Raw genomic sequence first — 19,643 nt, forward strand, 5'->3', positions numbered from 1 at the left:
GGTGTGTGGTTGTTTTTCAGGGGTTGGGCTTGGAACTCTTAATTCTTCAGCATACCAAGACATTTTGACCAATTCCCTGCTCCCAACTTTGTGGGAACAGATTGGCGAATACCCCTTGCTGTTCTGCGCACCGTGAAGACATGGATGAGTGAGTTTGGTGTGGAGGAACTTGAGTCCTGACCTCAACTCGATAGAACACCTTTAGGAGGAATTAGTGCGGAGCCTTCTCGTCTAACACCAGTCCCTGACCTCATGGTCAAAAATTCCTATAAACACACTAAACCTTGTAGAAAGCCTTCTTAAAAGAGTTGAAGCTGTTATAGCAGCAGAGGTTGGGCCAACACCATATTAAACCCTATGGATTAAAAAATGACATGTCATTAAAGTTCATGTGCATGTAAAGGCCCAAACTCTTGGCAATATAGTGTTTGTATCGTGATACTGTCACAGTCTTGAACATGTACCATGCTGATACTGTGTTTTGTAGAAATGTACCATTGTATGCTTTTTTTAAATTTAGTATAGCAATTATGGTTTTAAATGTGTAATGATACCTTGTTTGTTTGTTTTCTTAGATATGTACAATGTCAGTACTGGTTTTAGGCATGTGTCATGTTATACTAATATGTTTTTGGACATATACCATAATGTTAATACTGTTTTCAGTGTCACACTATAGTAGTAACATGTATATATATATATATATATATATATATATATATATATATATATATATATATATTTTTTTTTCATAGTAGTTTACCACACAAGTTTACAGTACCTAACAGATACTATGGACCATGAATATGGTACTGTGGTGGTAGCATTGTATTGTCAAGAGTTTGGGACTGAGAACAAAAAAAGTTCAGATGTCATCTCTGTTGTCAAACTCTGAAAATGCGGTGTTCTGTGTCTAGATCTAGCCGACATGAGCGAGGAGAAGAAGGAAGGCCTAGGGCATCTCTGCACGACACTGCAGGTTTATCTTGGCGAGGAGAACTGCAATCTATCTGAGCTTCCGTCCGGCCTCGACCCCATCAGCCTGCTCGCCAGAGTAAGTGTCCTTTCATTGTCATCTCCAGCAGTCGGCAGGGGTCGCGCTCTCAGAGCGACGGGGTGTCACGCCGGATCTCACGCAGCGTTACGAATGGTGTCGGCGTGTCACAAGTACGTGGACACATACCGAGCCGCTAGGTCACCTGCTGGGAATCCATGCTGCTATATTTTGTCTTTTCTCCTCAAAGCAGGGAACAAGTTGTTCATATCTAAGCTAAATTAAGTCATTTCATGTTCAAGGTTGAAGCTTAGTTTAATTTCCGGGATAAAGGAAATGTATTCATTGAAGACGGCATGAAATGGAAGTTACAATGTTCTTTTCTTCCTTATTTTGACGTATATCTGAGTGAAATGGCTTCTCGAACAAGAAAAAAAATGTGGGATGAGATTTGGTTTAATCCATTAGGAATTGATCGGATTGTGAGTGGTTGTGGTTTGCTATTGGTTGATCTCATGTGAGTGACAGGTTGCCCCGCCCTCGTACCAGTACAACACGTCATTAGCTGGGCTTGACATTAAAGGTCCCATGACATGAAAATGTCCCCTTTATGAGGTTTTTTAACATTAGTATGAGTTCCCCTAGCCTGTCTATGGTCCCCCAGTGGCTAGAAACGGTGATTGGTATAAACCAAGCCCTGGGTATCCTGCTCTGCCTTTGAGAAAATGAAAGCTCAGATGGGTCAATCTGGAATCTTCCGTATGTCGTCATACCAGAGAATTGCCACCCAGAGAATTTGGAGAAAATGAATTCAGTTTATTTATTTTTAAGGCTTTACAAAATTTATTTTAGGCTTTACAAACAGACTTTTACCAAATGGATTCAACAGCACCGCCACAAAAAGTAAGTAACAGTGTTCATTAATGCCTGATCTATGATCAGTGATTTCTGATGTGTAGTGATTATTCAAGTTCACTCAGACCTTCTTTCCTAATCATTTAATACTGTTTATGCATCAGTGAATCAAGCCAGTGACTCAACGATCAACTTCACATTGTTTCTCATAGTAGCATGAAACAAATCTGTTACTTAAATTGTGATTAAACTACAGAAAGTGATGAAAGAACACTCTTAATTATGTTCAAAGCTGTCAATCACATGTCGCAAATATATATGCACTCACGCCCAAACTGCCGTTATAATGAATGACACTGTTATGCTGCACAACGAAGCTCTTACTGTATTCGTATCAATTTTGTGTTTGCTGTTAGTTGTGGTGAAAACATTTTGTGTGGAAAAATAGCGATTCAATGACGAGATGCATTCACTCTTGATCGACAGACTGTCTGACTAAAGTTACTCAGTGCTCATCACTGCAGCCTTTCATGTGATGGGAAAAGATAAAAAAAAAATGCTATAATCAACACTTTCACGATTCGTTAAACTCGACAGCTGTAATAGTAAAAAAAAAAACATAGTAAAAGTATTCGAGAGGGGTTCCACATATAATACACATTTAAATGAGATGTCAGCCAGTCACAGCAGTGGGCGTTTACATTGGAGTCTTACAGCAGACACGCCTCTTCAAACTGAGCATTCAAGCCAGAGGGCTAAAATCTGGATAGAAAAAGGCCTTTCATTTCTAAATTATGAAATTTTATGATGTAAAAATCATACTAACAAAATAAGTACACCTTCAGAACATTATAAAAGAATTTAAAAAATCCACATCACAGAACCTTTAACATCCGCCAGCCTACCAAATGCAAGCTGATTTTAGAAGTGGCATGTAACAGTCACATCTACCAGCTACTTTGGCGGGTTGAATTTTATGTAATATACATTTTTCAATTGTAGTCTTTTAAAAAGGTATCAAAAATAAAATAAAATTTAAATAAAATGTAGTGTTTTTCTAAATGATATAAATACTGAAATATCTAAAATGCTTCCAATGCTCATTTTCCACAGAATATATACACGCTACCACCGGTGCTTTCTCTCTCTCTCATCTCTCCGACAGCGAGTTGACACACAAACCCTCCTCCCGTCATTTCATTTTCTCCAGGTGAATATTGTTGGTGTTACGGGGCTTGAATTTCGGCATTATTGTGCATAATTTTAGTCATATTTTGTGCTCACACCCTAAGTTAATTCACCTCTTAGTACTAAATTTATTTCTTTTTTGCAGCTTATTGCGCTTAAATGGTGAAATACACACAAAATAATGTCAAAATGCAATTATTCACTTACCAGTTACGTTTAAAGGGAACATGAAAGAAATCACATCTGTAAGAGTATAAATGGATCTGTGCGTTAGCTGCAAATTATGAGATAATATAAAACATATCTATATGTTTTTCTCATGGTATCGATGTCAAAACTGTGGACGATGAAAAGTGGCTGGTAACTTTGGAAAACCAATAGCTACAGTGGTCTGTGAGCAAAAAAATGAATGTCAAGCCCTGGTTATCAGAGAAGAGAAAGTTATTTTGATGAAAGATTACGAGAGAACAAAAATGTTGTGCACAGATTAATAATTTATAATTAAAAGCTGCAATATTCCATCAAAAATAAGAATTGTCTATTTTGATTTCATGGCGACTTTAGAATCAGATCGAGAGTCATTACATCCCTCACGAATTCACATCCCAAGAGGCCTATCCCATTGTTTTCTGCCGTTTCCTTCGTGGACGCCTGAGGTGCATGCTAATGTACTAGTTTATTTACAGATGTGTCAGTGAGATCGCTTGTTTGGATTCCAGTGAGAGTAGATTTTATTTGCTTGTTTACCAACCGTCACTCCGTGCCGTAATTGTGAACACATTGAGTGAAAGATGCGTTTCAGGGTGAAAATGGTGATCTTCTCCTCAGGAACGCATGCAGGGGTTGCACATCTGGACCGGGACAAACAAATGCCTGTTGCATGTGAACACAAACACCTGTTTTATATGAGAGACAGCCAGCAGCCATTTTTTCGCTTATAAAGCATCAAAGACACGAATGTGGATCCTATAAGCATTTATAATACAAAAACACTAAACACCACAGCAGGGCAAAACTTGAGTTATGTAAAACATGCACAGATGCTTAAATTAAGAGTGTCCAATGCACTTTTGCATTTATTGACTTTGATTTTTTGATCATATAGTGACTTATTAGTAACTATTATTTAGGTTCCACAGTCATAAAATCCTGTAGATATCAGTGAGTTATTCAATTGTATTATCTTGGCCTGAATGCAAGATTTCGATGTTAATTTGTGAGCGAGTCTTTCTTTTGAATATCTGCTTCACAAATTAGTGTGAATTATTCATTTTTTGTATTCTTATCTAGTACTCAGAAGTGACTGGAATGACTGATGAGTAAAAGTCTCTTTGAAAGTCATGAGTTGGTATGTATTTGTGTAATTCAATAGCTAGAGGCGTTTGTAGAAGGATGGTATATTTTTCTTCCCTTGTTGCTCGAGGATAAATACACGAGAGAGATAAATACAGTATCTTCGTTATTTAACATAAATAGGGAGTTTTTAGCTATTTGATGGGTTTGGTTTGAGTCTTTGTGGAATCTTGTTGGAATAAGGGAAACGTGAAGTAGATTATAGAATGAAAGTAAAAATTTAGGGCACAATCAATAGCTTAAAGGGTTAGTTCACCTAAAAATAAAATTGATGTCATTAATGACTCACCCTAATGTCGTTCCACACCCGTAAGACCTCCGTTCATCTTCGGAACACAGTTTTAGATATTTTATATTTAGTCTGACAGCATATCTAAGTGTATGCACACTTTACTTTCCATGTCCACAAAGGGAATAAAAACATCATCAAATCACTGATTCATGACCGTTCACATCTTTATTTGAGGATTGAAACAACAAAAAACAAACGCGGAAGAGAAGACAATGCTGAATAAAGTCGTAGTTTTTGTTATTTTTGTACCAAAATGTATTTTCGATGCTTCAAGAGATTCTAACTAACTAACTGATGACACATATGGACTACTTTGATGATGTTTTTATTCCCTTTCTGGACATGGACAGTGTGCATACACTTCCATACGCTCTCAGACTAAATATAAAATATCTTAAACTGTGTTCCGATGATGAACGGAGGTCTTACGGGTGTGGAACGACATTAGGGTGAGTCATTAATGACATCAATTTCATTTTTGGGTGAACTAACCCTTTAAGTTAACAATAATCTCCGACTTAATTAAACATTTACCTGAATGCAGGTTCACACAAAAAAGTTTTGCATTCTGCTGTACTGCTATTCCATAGTTTTATATGTAAACATGCGCAAGACGGATGTCTTTGTTTTTTCACTTTGTAAATGTGTTTAAATCTAACCACTTCATATCTGCGTGCGGTCTGCATTGTGACTGATTGATATTTTAAAATATTAGAATATATACACCCCCCTCCCCCATTCATTTTAATTGGAATTTATAGGTGTTATATTATAGTGTGTATGTGAGTGTGTGTGTTATGGATTTTGGCAGATTTTTTTGACATAAAAAAAAAAATTTCCCCCATTTTCCATTAATTCCTTATGGGGTCAAATTGACCCACGAGGGAAGGATTAGTTACTTTTTTTCTTTTCTTTTTTTTACAACCACAAAATCTTTAAACTTATAGACTTAAAATATCAAAATGACCCCGATGATGCAAGCTGCCACAAATAATGCAGAGTTTGCTTGAATTTGAAAAATCGTGGAATTCTGGAGGGACTGTGTTTTTGCCAAGCAGAGAAGAATTGTTTTCCCAATTGTCTACCTTGGTTTCTACGAAGGTTCCTGTTTTCAAGAAGTTATTCCCTTCGCCGCTGTGACGCTGTAAAGTTGTTTTTGCTGTTTCTAACCAAGTGCTGAAAAATGAAGTACTAAAATAATAAAATGTGATGTACTATGGGTGCAAAAATATTTAGAAATTAAAATGTTTGAAAGTATTGTGTTTTGTTGGGGGGGGGGATGTGGCATCTGTGCTCAAATTTTGGTGCATTTTTAAAATGACTTCTATATGATATACTTTTGCAGACATTGTATTGCTTTGCACTCAGTACCCATTACATTTTCAAAATACAATTAGTTTTTTTTTTCCTGGTAAAATCTGCCAAATGTAATTCAATACTGTGTTCATCAGTCTGTCACTCATGTTAGTCATGTATTAGATAGAGACTGGAGATGGGAAAGCATATCAGAGCTGAGGTGATGGATTGAGTTGTGGCATTTAGACATATGTGGTAAGGCAACATCAGTACGGGTGTGATGGAGAGGAAATAGTGTGGAACTCGCATGTGAAATATGTTCCTGTAATGTAATTCCCTCTTTTATTCAGTAGAGAGATACATTACCTGCTCCACATAAAGCACCTCAAGTAAGCAGCCCTAAAGAGTTTTATTTCATTTTTATTTCATTCATAAGGTTATTTCAAATTTGGTTTGATGGACCTAAAGGCCCTGATATACTCAATGCAAAATTATTTTTCATTCTATGCTTAGTGGTAAAAAGAAGTTCAAAATACATGTTGCTGAACATCCTGACTCCATCCACACTGCTGAAAGCAACATTTAAAAGGTTCATTAACTGGCTTTTTGACATTTGTGTGGTTACATTCAAAAACATCATAATGAATAGGCTATTTTCTACCCTGGTTTTGAGCCTCTCTCCAAAATGCTTGTTTTTGATGGGTGTGCCGCACTGAAGACTCGGAAGTAAACGCCCACTGCTACGATTGGATGAGATGTGCATATTTAATGAGCTTAAGCTCACAGGGCTCGGAAAAACGCTTTATCAAACAAACACAATGATTTATCTCTCATCCACCCACTAATGATTGGAATGTGTTTTTTATTACTTGGCCTGTCCGATTGGTGAATATAACCGCAAACTGTATGTACACACACACACACATACACGCACGTCCTCCAAATATCAAGTCAAGAGATAGTTGCTGATATTTTAATATGTACAATTTTACATCTGACAGTAAAATCTGAATTTCTGCGATCTGAATTTTAGAATATTGAATTTGATCATCTTAATTCCTTCTTCATCTGAAATCTTCAATCTGTATTTTCAAAAACTGAATATTTACAGTCTATTAATTCAGAACAAAATATCTGCTGTTTGAAAATGCATGTCTATAAAATTTCGACATAAAAACATTTCAGATGTGTTCAATTTCAAATGCTCTATATTCAACATTTAAAAAATTCAAATTCAATACTATGCAAAATGCAACATAATATTCAATTTTCTTAGATTACACTTGTCAATAATTCAGATTTATACAATTCAAATTCAGATCATTTTGTCATATTTCTAGCTCCATAATTAAGACAACTATTCATTGGCATGCATTAATTAATCCCATGTTGTAACAAAAAAAGTGCACCCAAATCATGCAAATCATCAAGTTTGTAGCATCAGTGCAACCAGTGGAAAAGTTGACTATAGTGTTATTTTACACATATTACATTTCTGTACCAGAATATACTGTTAGACTGTTTATTCATAAGTCTGAAAAAAGTTGTAATTAGCTTATCTTATTACTGACTGTTCACTTGCTTAATGTTTGAACTTTATTAGTTAGGCTAGTGTTATTTGCTGTGGTAAATTTGCCCCTCCCCCTCCTTTTTCCGCATCTGAAAAATGATACGAACCGTGACTCAAAAACTCTGATATGATTCGAACCATGGATTTTGTGATCATCGCCAGTAATATTAAGAGAAAGAAACTCAGAGTACTTTATCGTTGAACTGTTTACACACATTAACTTTATGGATGGTTCAGTTGACTTTTGTCTTAACTATATTTCTCTCTCACACATTATCTCATTGTTTCCCTCTTCAATAATGAGATGCTGTTAAGTCCTGGATGGATATTTCTTGGGTGTGGGTGGAAAACAAATGAGCAAACAGTGGAAGAAGTGTGCTTCTCTTGACCCTGCCTGCTGATAAATCTCCCTGTTCTGCATTAACTCTGCTCGAGAGAGTCGGCTCTTGGCCCGACGCTTCGTTTTTAGCATTACAAACATGTTCAGCCACATTAAACCAACACCCTGCCCATCGCCTAATCAATTAACCAGCGTGAAAACAAGCATCCGTGGTCCACAAATGATTTCCATTTCAAATCAGACAGATATTCTGTGCCATTTGCTGAAACTAATTGCTGAAACTAATTCTCTTATAATATTCAAAATGTATCCCTTACATGCAGTGGAAATTCCTCAGGGGAATTTGGGATGTTTGTTGGCAGTGAGATTTATTTATTTATTCATATTTAGTAGGAATTACCCAAGAACTAGAGTAGGTAGAAGTCAAAATATCCAATTACAATAATAAAACTGAGTGAGGGGCGTGTTGGAACATGTGAATTTAGATTAAAATCTAGATCCTGAGGGGCTGTCCTTCACATTCCAGAACTGAAGTGATCGTGAATTCGCTGCTTTAATTAAAGTTGCAGCGAATGCTATTGTTATTGTCCAGGGCTTTGGTGAATACAGTATTCTCTTCTATCAATATGTGTGTTATGAACTCAAAAGGGAACTGGTGGCATTTTTTTGTGAAACAAGTCTTTTGTAGTCAAACTGAAGTTGTGATTTACTGACTCGTGGGTTTTTAAATATTCTTTAAGAATGTGTGTTCTGCAAAATTTTCCTCTCAATGGGCATCACAGCAATCTGTTAACAACTACTTGTCTTTATTAGTGATGGATGATCATACTTAAGGTTAGGAATTTTAACAACATAAATTCTTATATATATATATATATATATATATATATATATATATATACTGTATTTTCTATGGGTGCTGCATAATAATAAAACCATTATTATCTTTTTTTATTATGCAGGCACATACTGCTTTCATTAATTACTTAACTTTTCATTAATTAATTTTGTCATTAATTACTTTGGTGAAATCTGAGTGATTTCTGTCTCTCCTTTGGCAGTCTACACAACTTACACTGACACTTCAAAAAGTTATTAAAGAGATCGTAAACCGAATCCATATGAATAGAGTGGTTTAGTCCAAATTATCTGAAAGAGACTTGATTGCTTATATGATGAACAGATTGAATTTAGCAGTTTTTTTTCACATTTAAATGTTGATCAGCGAACATAAACAGAAGCTCAACCGAACTTGAGGCACCTTGCAGAGGTTTGTTAGAGAATGAACCTCAATGGTTCTTGTGGAAGCTCAATCGGGCTGCGTAACACGAGAATGAACCTCATTGGTTCTTGCGGAAGCTCAATCGGGCTGCGTAACACGAGAATGAACCTCATTGGTTCTTGCGGAAGCTCAATCGGGCTGCGTAACACGAGAATGAACCTCATTGATTCTTGTGGAAGCTCAATCGGGCTGCGTAACACGAGAATGAACCTCATTGGTTCTTGTGGAAGCTCAATCGGGCTGCATAACACGAGAATGAACCTCATTGGTTCTTGCTGAAGCTCAATCGGGCTGCGTAACACGAGAATGAACCTCATTGGTTCTTGTGGAAGCTCAATCGGGCTGCGTAACACGAGAATGAACCTCATTGGTTCTTGTGGAAGCTCAATCGGGCTGCGTAACACGAGAATGAACCTCATTGGTTCTTGCTGAAGCTCAATCGGGCTGCGTAACACGAGAATGAACCTCATTGGTTCTTGTGGAAGCTCAATCGGGCTGCGTAACACGAGAATGAACCTCATTGGTTCTTGTGGAAGCTCAATCGGGCTGCGTAACACGAGAATGAACCTCATTGGTTCTTGTGGAAGCTCAATCGGGCTGCATAACACGAGAATGAACCTCATTGGTTCTTGCTGAAGCTCAATCGGGCTGCATAACACGAGAATGAACCTCATTGGTTCTTGTGGAAGCTCAAACGTGCTGCGTAACACGAGAATGAACCTCATTGGTTCTTGTGGAAGCTCAATCGGGCTGCGTAACACGAGAATGAACCTCATTGGTTCTTGTGGAAGCTCAAACGTGCTGCGTAACACGAGAATGAACCTCAATGGTTCTTGCGGAAGCTCAATCGGGCTGCGTAACACGAGAATGAACCTCATTGGTTCTTATGGAAGCTCAATCGGGCTGCGTAACACGAGAATGAACCTCATTGGTTCTTGTGGAAGCTCAATCGGGCTGTGTAACACACGAGAATGAACCTCATTGGTTCTTGCTGAAGCTCAATCGGGCTGCGTAACACGAGAATGAACCTCATTGGTTCTTGCGGAAGCTCAATCGGGCTGCGTAACACGAGAATGAACCTCATTGGTTCTTGTGGAAGCTCAATCGGGCTGGGTAACACGAGAATGAACCTCATTGGTTCTTATGGAAGCTCAATCGGGCTGCGTAACACGAGAATGAACCTCATTGGTTCTTGCGGAAGCTCAATCGGGCTGCGTAACACGAGAATGAACCTCATTGGTTCTTGTGGAAGCTCAATCGGGCTGGGTAACACGAGAATGAACCTCATTGGTTCTTATGGAAGCTCAATCGGGCTGCGTAACACGAGAATGAACCTCATTGGTTCTTGTGGAAGCTCAATCGGGCTGCGTAACACGAGAATGAACCTCATTGGTTCTTGTGGAAGCTCAATCGGGCTGCGTAACACGAGAATGAACCTCATTGGTTCTTGCGGAAGCTCAATCGGGCTGCATAACACGAAAATGAACCTCATTGGTTCTTGCGGAAGCTCAATCGGGCTGTGTAACACGAGAATGAACCTCATTGGTTCTTGCGGAAGCTCAATCGGGCTGCGTAACACGAGAATGAACCTCATTGGTTCTTGCGGAAGCTCAAACGGGCTGCGTAACACGAGAATGAACCTCATTGGTTCTTGCGGAAGCTCAATCGGGCTGTGTAACACAAGAATTAACCTCATTGGTTCTTGCGGAAGCTCAATCGGGCTGCGTAACACGAGAATGAACCTCATTGGTTGTTGCGGAAGCTCAATCGGGCTGCGTAACACGAGAATGAACCTCATTGGTTTCCTGCCGGAAGCTCAATCGGGCTGCGTAACACGAGAATGAACCTCATTGGTTCTTGTGGAAGCTCAATCGGGCTGCGTAACACGAGAATGAACCTCATTGGTTTCCTGCCGGAAGCTCAATCGGGCTGCGTAACACGAGAATGAACCTCATTGGTTTCCTGCCGGAAGCTCAATCGGGCTGCGTAACACGAGAATGAACCTCATTGGTTCTTGCGGAAGCTCAAACGTGCTGCGTAACACGAGAATGAACCTCATTGGTTCTTGCGGAAGCTCAAACGGGCTGCGTAACACGAGAATGAACGTCATTGGTTCTTGCGGAAGCTCAATTGGGCTGCGTAACACGAGAATGAACCTCATTGGTTCTTGCGGAAGCTCAAACGTGCTGCGTAACACGAGAATGAACCTCATTGGTTCTTGCAGAAGCTCAATCGGGCTGTGTAACACGAGAATGAACCTCATTGGTTCTTGCGGAAGCTCAATCGGGCTGCGTAACACGAGAATGAACCTCATTGGTTCTTGCGGAAGCTCAATCGGGCTGCGTAACACGAGAATGAACCTCATTGGTTCTTGCGGAAGCTCAATCGGGCTGCGTAACACGAGAATGAACCTCATTGGTTCTTGCGGAAGCTCAATCGGGCTGCGTAACACGAGAATGAACCTCATTGGTTCTTGCGGAAGCTCAATCGGGCTGTGTAACACGAGAATGAACCTCATTGGTTGTTGCGGAAGCTCAATCGGGCTGCGTAACACGAGAATGAACCTCATTGGTTGTTGCGGAAGCTCAATCGGGCTGCGTAACACGAGAATGAACCTCATTGGTTTCCTGCCGGAAGCTCAAACGTGCTGCGTAACACGAGAATGAACCTCATTGGTTTCCTGCCGGAAGCTCAAACGTGCTGCGTAACACGAGAATGAACCTCATTGGTTTCCTGCCGGAAGCTCAAACGTGCTGTTACACGTCAAGCTAACATGCTCGAGCATCCTTTTATCACAACAAATGTGTGAGTTGATGAATGTTTAAATAAAAGCCTGAAATCAATCGGGTCATCATATAAATTGATTGTGTCTCTTCAGAAAATTTGGACTAAACCGCTCATTTCATAAACCGGACTTGTGTCATGTTTAAAACAGAAATACTATAGATAATCGAGAGTAGGCTCTTAACATAGCAACACATTAAGAAATACTCAGGAAATCTTTGCAACCGTAACACCCTAACAATGTTGAGACAACATTTGCATGTGCATATGTAAAAATCTCTTTTTCTTTTACAACAGATGTGATGTCTTCTGCTACTCAGCACTGCCTTGTTTGCCCTTCATTCACAGCTGTTATATTGAGCATCATTAATATTTTGCATGTCCTCTATTTTGTTTTATTTTGTCTGTATTATAGAATGGCCTGTTGTGTTGCCAAATCAGAAAGCAGAGGTCCATCTGTGCCTGATAGACCCTAAATAGGGCAGCTTTTTCAGTGCTGTGTTAATACATAATGCAGGAACACTTCACGACATCACCAGCATTCAAACAGCTCCATGAGCTGAAGGATCAACAGTTCATAGTTATAATTACCAAGATTACTAGAGACAGTTGTATAAAGCCTGCTTACATCATAAATCTAAAAATCTATAAAGCCTGTATACATCATGAGGAAATTATTTTTGTATTATAATTCAATAGAAAATGGGCCTTAGAATTATTCCAATGAAAAACTCACTGAGCAACACTGATGCATCTAGTTCTCAATCGCTCCTCAACTGTTTTATCATTGAGTCTGCACCGTTCTGCTCTGAAGATCTTTCCTGCAACGCTAAAGATTCTCTCAACAGGTGCAGATGAATCTGCTATTGCAAGATGGACATGTATATGAATTTCTTAGAATTTTTCTTTAATTTCAATTCCACTTCCTTTAATTCAAATTTGAATTGTAATTCTACATCCTCTTTTTGACATCAATTCAAATTCAATTCAAATTCAAGAATTGAATTGAAGTCATTCTCAAAATTACAGAGCGGGGTCAGCGCATGCTGAGACGCACAGTGCGCAAAAGTCACCAACTCTCTGCTGTGTCAATAACTACAGACCTCCAAACTTCACGTGACCTTCAGATCAGCTCAAGTGTCTAGAGAGCTTCAAGGAATGGGTTTCCATGGCCGAGCAGCTGCATCCAAGCCTTACATCACCAAGTGCAATGCAAATGTCGGATGCAGTGGTGAAAAGCACAACGTCACTGGACTCTAGAGCACTGGAGACGTGTTCTGACTCTGTCTGGCAATTTGATGGATGAGTCTAGGTTTGGCGCTTGCCAGGAGAATGGAACTTGCTGTCATTGTGCCAATTGTAAAGTTTGGTGGAGGGGGGATTGGGGTGTGAGGTTGTGACTTGGCCCCTTAGTTCCAGTGTAAGAAACTTTCAGGATACCAGACATTTCTGACAATTTCATGCTCCCAACTTTGTAAGAACAGTTTGGGGATGGGCCCTTCCTGTTCCAACATGACTGCGCACCAGTGCACAAAGCAAGGTCCATAAAGACATGGATGAGCGAGGTTGGTGTGGAGTCCTGATAGAACACCTTTAGAAGGAATTTGAGCAGAGACTGTGAGCCTGGCCATCTCGTCTTACATCAGTGCCTGACCTCACAAATGTGCTTCTAGAAGAATGGTCAACAATTCCCATAAACACACTCCTAACCCTTCTGGAAAACCTTCCTAGAAGAGTTGGAGCTGTTATAGATGCAGAGGGTTGGCCGACTCCATATTAAACCCTACGGATTAAGAATGGGATGTCATTAAAGTTCATATGCATATTAAGGCAGGCGTCCCAAAACTTTTGGTAATATAGTGTAAATTATATATAGCTATTTATTATCTCCTTTCCTTTCCTTTCCTTTCCTTTCCTTTCCTTTCCTTTCCTTTCCTTTCCTTTCCACTGCTGTTGATTTCAGCTGTCTTTCTCCCCTTTCTATCATATTTTATTTAATATCTGTATTTAAGATGAGACGCGCTCATACTGTGTTAGATAAGATGTGGCCATTAAACTACAATTAGTCATGCTTTATCCAACATTCTTCCCGGCAGTTCCAGTCCTCAAGGCAGCAGATTTTTAAAAAAAATATTCACCTTTCCCCCTCAGTTTTACCCTGAGAGTCACAAGGCAAAGAAAAGATGATTTGTTAGATGACATCTCTCCTCTGTCAGCGCCGAACATTTCCATTGAACATATGTTTTAGTTCTGACTTTAAAGGAGCAGAGGTCAGAGGTCACTCCAACAGGGCTCTGGGTGGTCTGTCCCTGGCACTTAATAAGAGATCCCCATCATTACTCAGTTCCTTTAGTAGTGCCCACCAATGACCCAGTGTCCTCAGGGTAATGTCTGGATGTATGATGGTTTTATCTCAGTCTGACTGGAGTGTCATTTCACTTCAGGCACTTTAAGTTGGTCAAACGACCCAACACATGATACAAATCCATCTGTTATATATTCCCTGACAGCAACAAACAAATGTCTCCATTTATTTCCCGCTAGGTTAGCCTTGCAGAGCATAAAGACATAAAACATAGAAATCTTTATTATTGATTGGCATGACAGATTTTAACATACAGCTCTGAGTTTGCAGACCGAGGCTAAATAATAAGTACCCTTAATGTTTAGTGATCATTTTGCTGGGAGTATGAAGGTCACTTTGCGTTTTATCCTCAAACAATAAGATTTACTACTGTTCCCATGGTCACCCATAACTAATTTCCCCTATTGCTGTTTTGACATAGAATTAGAAAACAGTTACTTTAAATTGTACTTGAAGCTGCAACTACTTAACCAACATTAAGGCCCGTGAATCACACATAATGAACCAACAGGGGGCAGTGTGCTCTTAAATATCTGCATCTTATATATATACAGTTTGCTCATAAACAACTTTGAGTATACCATTTGTTTTGTATGTTGGAACTCTTGGCCTTGAATGAATAAACATAACTGCATTTGTGCCCTCTGGCTATCGCTGGGAAACTGAGGGTCCTGCTTCGCTGGACACATTGAATAGAGTTGTAAAGCCTCTTGCTTTGACTTGTAAAGTGTGCATGTCAGCATCTGCATGTGTTTAGTCTTCACGTGTTTGTTTGGGAATTGTTCGGTGGTGTGTGATTATAGGTGTGAATGAAGAGTTTGTGTGTTTGTGGGGACCGCAAGGATAGTAAAACCTGAAATTACCCACATTGGTACCAGCCAACAGTCCCCATGAGGAAAACGGCTTAATTTACAAACTAAATAATGTCTTAATGAAATGTATAAATGCTAAAAGGTTTATGTGAAGGTTAACATTAGGTTTACGAGGAAAGAAAATTACATTAGTTCAGCGTGAGACAATAGAAGTCAATGGAAAGTCCCCATCATGATAGAAAAACAAATGTATGTGTGATGGGGTGCAGTCTAGAGGAGGATGTGGGTTATTGGAAGGAGAGCCAGTAAAATGGCCCATTACTATTCTGAGCTGTGTGTGTGTGTGTGTGTGTGTGTGTGTGTGTGTGTGTGTGTGTGTGTGTGTGTGTGTGTGTGTGTGTGTGTGTGTGTGTGTGTGTGTGTGTGTGTGTGTGTGTGTGTGTGTGTGTGTGTGTGTGTGTGTGTGTGTGTGTGTGTGTGTGTGTGCATCAGTGCCTTTCAAGGAGGCTGACACATGCCTGGTAATACGAAACACTTTTAGGCCCAATCCCATTTCTACCCCATAGCCCTTCACTTTCCCCTACCTCTCTGTGAACATGCAAAACGAAGTGTCTCAATTCTCTTTTGGCTGAAGTGGTAGATGTATGGGAAGGGCCAGATAGCCCTTCAAACTAAGAATTTTCAGGATCGTACTTACAACGAAGGGGGCTGATGAATTTCCCTGCATACACTGACTACCGTGCTGCTAGAATGCGTGAAGTGATGTCGCCACTCTGGATCGATCAATTATGTGTTGCCAGGATGCCAGTTTCTCCTCAGACAACCATTTGAGTGATGTGAACTAATAATTAATAAATTAATAATTCAGTAAAAAAAAAAAAAAAAAAAGAATAAAAAAAAGCCCGGTCATCCTTCATAATGCAGACGATATTTACATCACGTACCGTCTGTAAACTCTTGCGTCTCCAAGGCAACAACATTACATTGTAGAGTCTCCGTTATTGCAGCACCACAGTAAAAAATCAAACCCAATCTGTACCTATCTACACGGAATGGAACGGTTAACAAGCAAGGAGAACAGTTTGGCCAAATGGAAAAGCGGCTTCACCTGTCTTGTATATTCTGTATCGTCGTAGGAAACTCGATAGCTCATACGTTTTTTAACTGAAATTGAGTGCCGTTTTCTTAAAGGTGCCCTAGAATGAAAAATTGAATTAACCTTGCCATAGTGAAATAATGAGAGTTCAGTACATGGACATCACATACTGTGAGTCTCAAACACCTTCTACTTCTTATGTAAATCTCGTAAATCAAAAACTCAACAGAAAAAAAAGTGCTTCTCAACATAAACCCAAACGTGACGTAAGCATTGGGGATCATTTATATGCACGCCCCCAACATTTGCATCTGTCCAAACAAGCCGAATCTACTGATGGTAAACAAGACACTCGAAGATAGCAAAACGGCTCTCATGACACATGGTTGAGGTTTATTATAATTGGATACCACAATCATTCAAATCGTTCATTTGTTGGGACCATTTCAAGCAAGCTTCACTAAGCGTCTTCACTGAAGAAAGGGGCAACTGTATTCCTGCAAGCAGTAAGTAGTGATATATCCACTTATTGACTGTTTAAACAATTTCTGATTAAATTGAAAGCTTCTTAGAGAGACAGCATTGTCTAGATGACGCAAGATTCTAGTACAGTAACAACAGGAAACACCAAGTACCACACACAAAACTAAATAGTGTGTCTAATGACAAAGGGCAATATTATTTTGTATTACAAAATACAACAGTAGATACTTTGCTTACAGATCGTTCACTTGATCCTTCTAGCAAACGTCACCTTTTCCACCATATAAGTTAAAACCATAGTCAATGGAGATTGCTGAAATGCAGCTTAGCCTACTTGTTTATTGTTGTTTTCAGATCGTCCGTGCACGAGAGAGAGAGCTTGCGTGCATGTGGTTGCCAGATTGGATATGTTTAGGTAAAACACTGGACAGTATATGAGTTCTTTTCACAGTAAAGCTCTGTTTGGGGGATTTAAATACTGAAATCTGGCAACCGCACGAACGCGAGCTCTTTCTCGTGCGCGGATGATCTGACAACACCAATAAACAAGTATACTGCATTTTATCAATCTCCGTTTGAGATGTTCTGCTTAAAGTTTCATTTAGCCGGTCTGTGTTCTGTTAGAGCGGTCAGGACTCACGAGCTGCTTTACTGAACTGCTGTGAGCTGCTGAAATAAGCCAATCAGAGCAGAGCTAAACATTAATATTCATGACTCTTCCAAATAAGGCAAAAACGGAGCATTACATCCTAGGGACAAATTATAGGGTTGTAAATGTACAACCTGTGTGTGTGACCTGTGAAACTGTATCTGGACCATTTTTGCCCTTAAATAAGCCACACACCCTCTATGTAGCTATCAGAGAACAATTCAACATATTGTTTCAAATCATTCTAGGACACCTTTAGCCTGACATGGTCATACTCAATTCTAGTCAGAATATGAGTCTGAAACTGCTCATTTGGGCTGTGATTATGGGGCGTGTTTCAACCGAACCAGGAAAGACATCAATTGGATAGAACTACAACCAATCAGAGCAACGAAGCGACGCAATGTCAAATGTCAACAGACAGAGCTCAACTGAACTGTGTTGCCAAGTCCGTGTTTTTTCCCCGCGGGTTGTTTTCTATGTCCGCGGGTTGGAGCGACTATTAAGTGATATATAGACCCATGACTGCGAATTTTAGCAGGCAACCTTGCCAAAATAACACACATTTTATCCCCCAAATGCCATTTTCCCCCCGGAGAACCCTCCGAGAAGCTATTGTTTAGAGCTAGTAGTTGGCGGATATTGTTGTAAAAACTTGTCCCTGTCTGCACGCACGCTAAAATCAGGCTGGAATACACGATCTTTGCATACACTAATTTTTTGAGATACGAATTTTGAGTTTTCATGAGCTGTATGCCAAAATCATCAGTATTAAAACAATAAAAGACCTGAAATATTTCAGTTGGTGTGCAATGAATCTAAAATATATGGAAGTTAAATTTTTATCATTACATTATGGAAAATAATGAACTTTATCACAATATGCTATTTTTTTTAGAAGGACTTGTACATTCTCACGCCTGGTTTCTGTTAGATAGCCTTTGCAATTCATTGCTGTTAAATGTTACAGAACACTAATAAAATAAACGGGTTTAGTGGTGGTGTCTCTTTTATTAGGGAAATATTTTCACGCAATTGGATAGCGCTACAACCAACCAGAGCAACGAAGGTGAAGCAGAGCTAGTTGACAGATTAAACTTTCAGCCGTATCCGGTCGGAAAAACTACGAACACATCTTCCCTTTTTAAGAATGACTTCAGTGCCGTTCTTTGTTCTTTTCTCAGAGAAAAGCTTAACTCCAAGTCTTCCAGAGTCGCGGTCAAAGCTGATTCGAAAGACCGCCGTTCGCCAGTTTCTGTGGCTACTAGAAGCACGCAAGCGCAACTTGGCCGTCATTATGTTAAGCCCCGCCCACCGACTCTATACACAATGTGATTGGCCCGACTAGAGTTTGGCGTTTACAGTTCAGAAGTGTATTGAGAGTTGCTAGACGTCACTTGCGGGCAGATTAGATTTGCTGCCGCTAGGGTGCGTCTAGATATCTTAAGTTTCAGTAGTTTTTCTTCCCTGTTTTTCTTCCCTGAGTGAAACAGCTTCGCAAACAAGAAAAAATGTAGGGTGGGACTTGATTTTGTCCATGGGCAATTGATTGGATTATTGATGATAAACACAACATCAGTGAAGAGATAACGGTGTAAAAACGAGGTGGAAGTTATTTTGATTAAATTTTATGAGGGCACATGAATAAAATAAAATAAATGATGTGCATACTGCATAATTTATAATAAATACTGCAATGTTCCATTAAAAAAAAAGAATTGTCAATTTTCATTTCATGGTTTATTATGGGATATTCACCATATGTCCATCTGTTCCTGAAATTTAATTAATTTAATGTTAGATTATGGGTCTCGTAATTTATTTTAGATAGTTAACATCAACAAATTGTGGCCATGTGCATCGATTTTCATTTCTATGCACATTGGTGCAGTTCTGTATATCAACAACACCATATCACATTAACAAAAGGGCAAAGATCGACAATCATATCCAAAAGTAGCTTTCCCTAATATAGTTCTTGAGCCACATTTGAGTTACATTTACAGCTTCCTTTTCTGCCCAGTACTCAATCAGTTGCTGTATGCTGCAGATATGGAGCAATAAGTGGCCGTTATTGAGCTATGACAGAGTTTAATTGTGTCCTCCTGCAGCAGACACTACAGCCGTATTACCTCTCTGAGACGCCCACTCAATTCCTCATCCTGACCGGACCGTAACCCTGCAATACACACCACAGAGGTATTGTGCTGCATCCACAAACAGCCATCTTCAAAAATCACCACCTTCACACTGCAGAGAGATAGAAATGGAGAGAGATAAATAT

The 19,643-nt window shown here is 39.4% G+C and overlaps 1 protein-coding gene across 2 annotated transcripts in view; it reads left to right on the plus strand.

Annotated features, from left to right (window-relative positions):
- Positions 1-19,643, plus strand: part of smyd3 (SET and MYND domain containing 3) — a 286,640-nt gene that overhangs the window by 57,584 nt on the left and 209,413 nt on the right. For both annotated transcript variants that reach the window (XM_067455895.1, XM_067455896.1), the window contains one exon: positions 918-1,054. In XM_067455895.1, coding sequence (XP_067311996.1) covers positions 918-1,054 — 137 coding nt within the window. The remainder of the gene's footprint in view (positions 1-917; positions 1,055-19,643) is intronic.

This window comes from Pseudorasbora parva, chromosome 10 (genome assembly GCF_024679245.1).
Source record: "Pseudorasbora parva isolate DD20220531a chromosome 10, ASM2467924v1, whole genome shotgun sequence".
Classification (NCBI taxonomy): domain Eukaryota; kingdom Metazoa; phylum Chordata; class Actinopteri; order Cypriniformes; family Gobionidae; genus Pseudorasbora; species Pseudorasbora parva.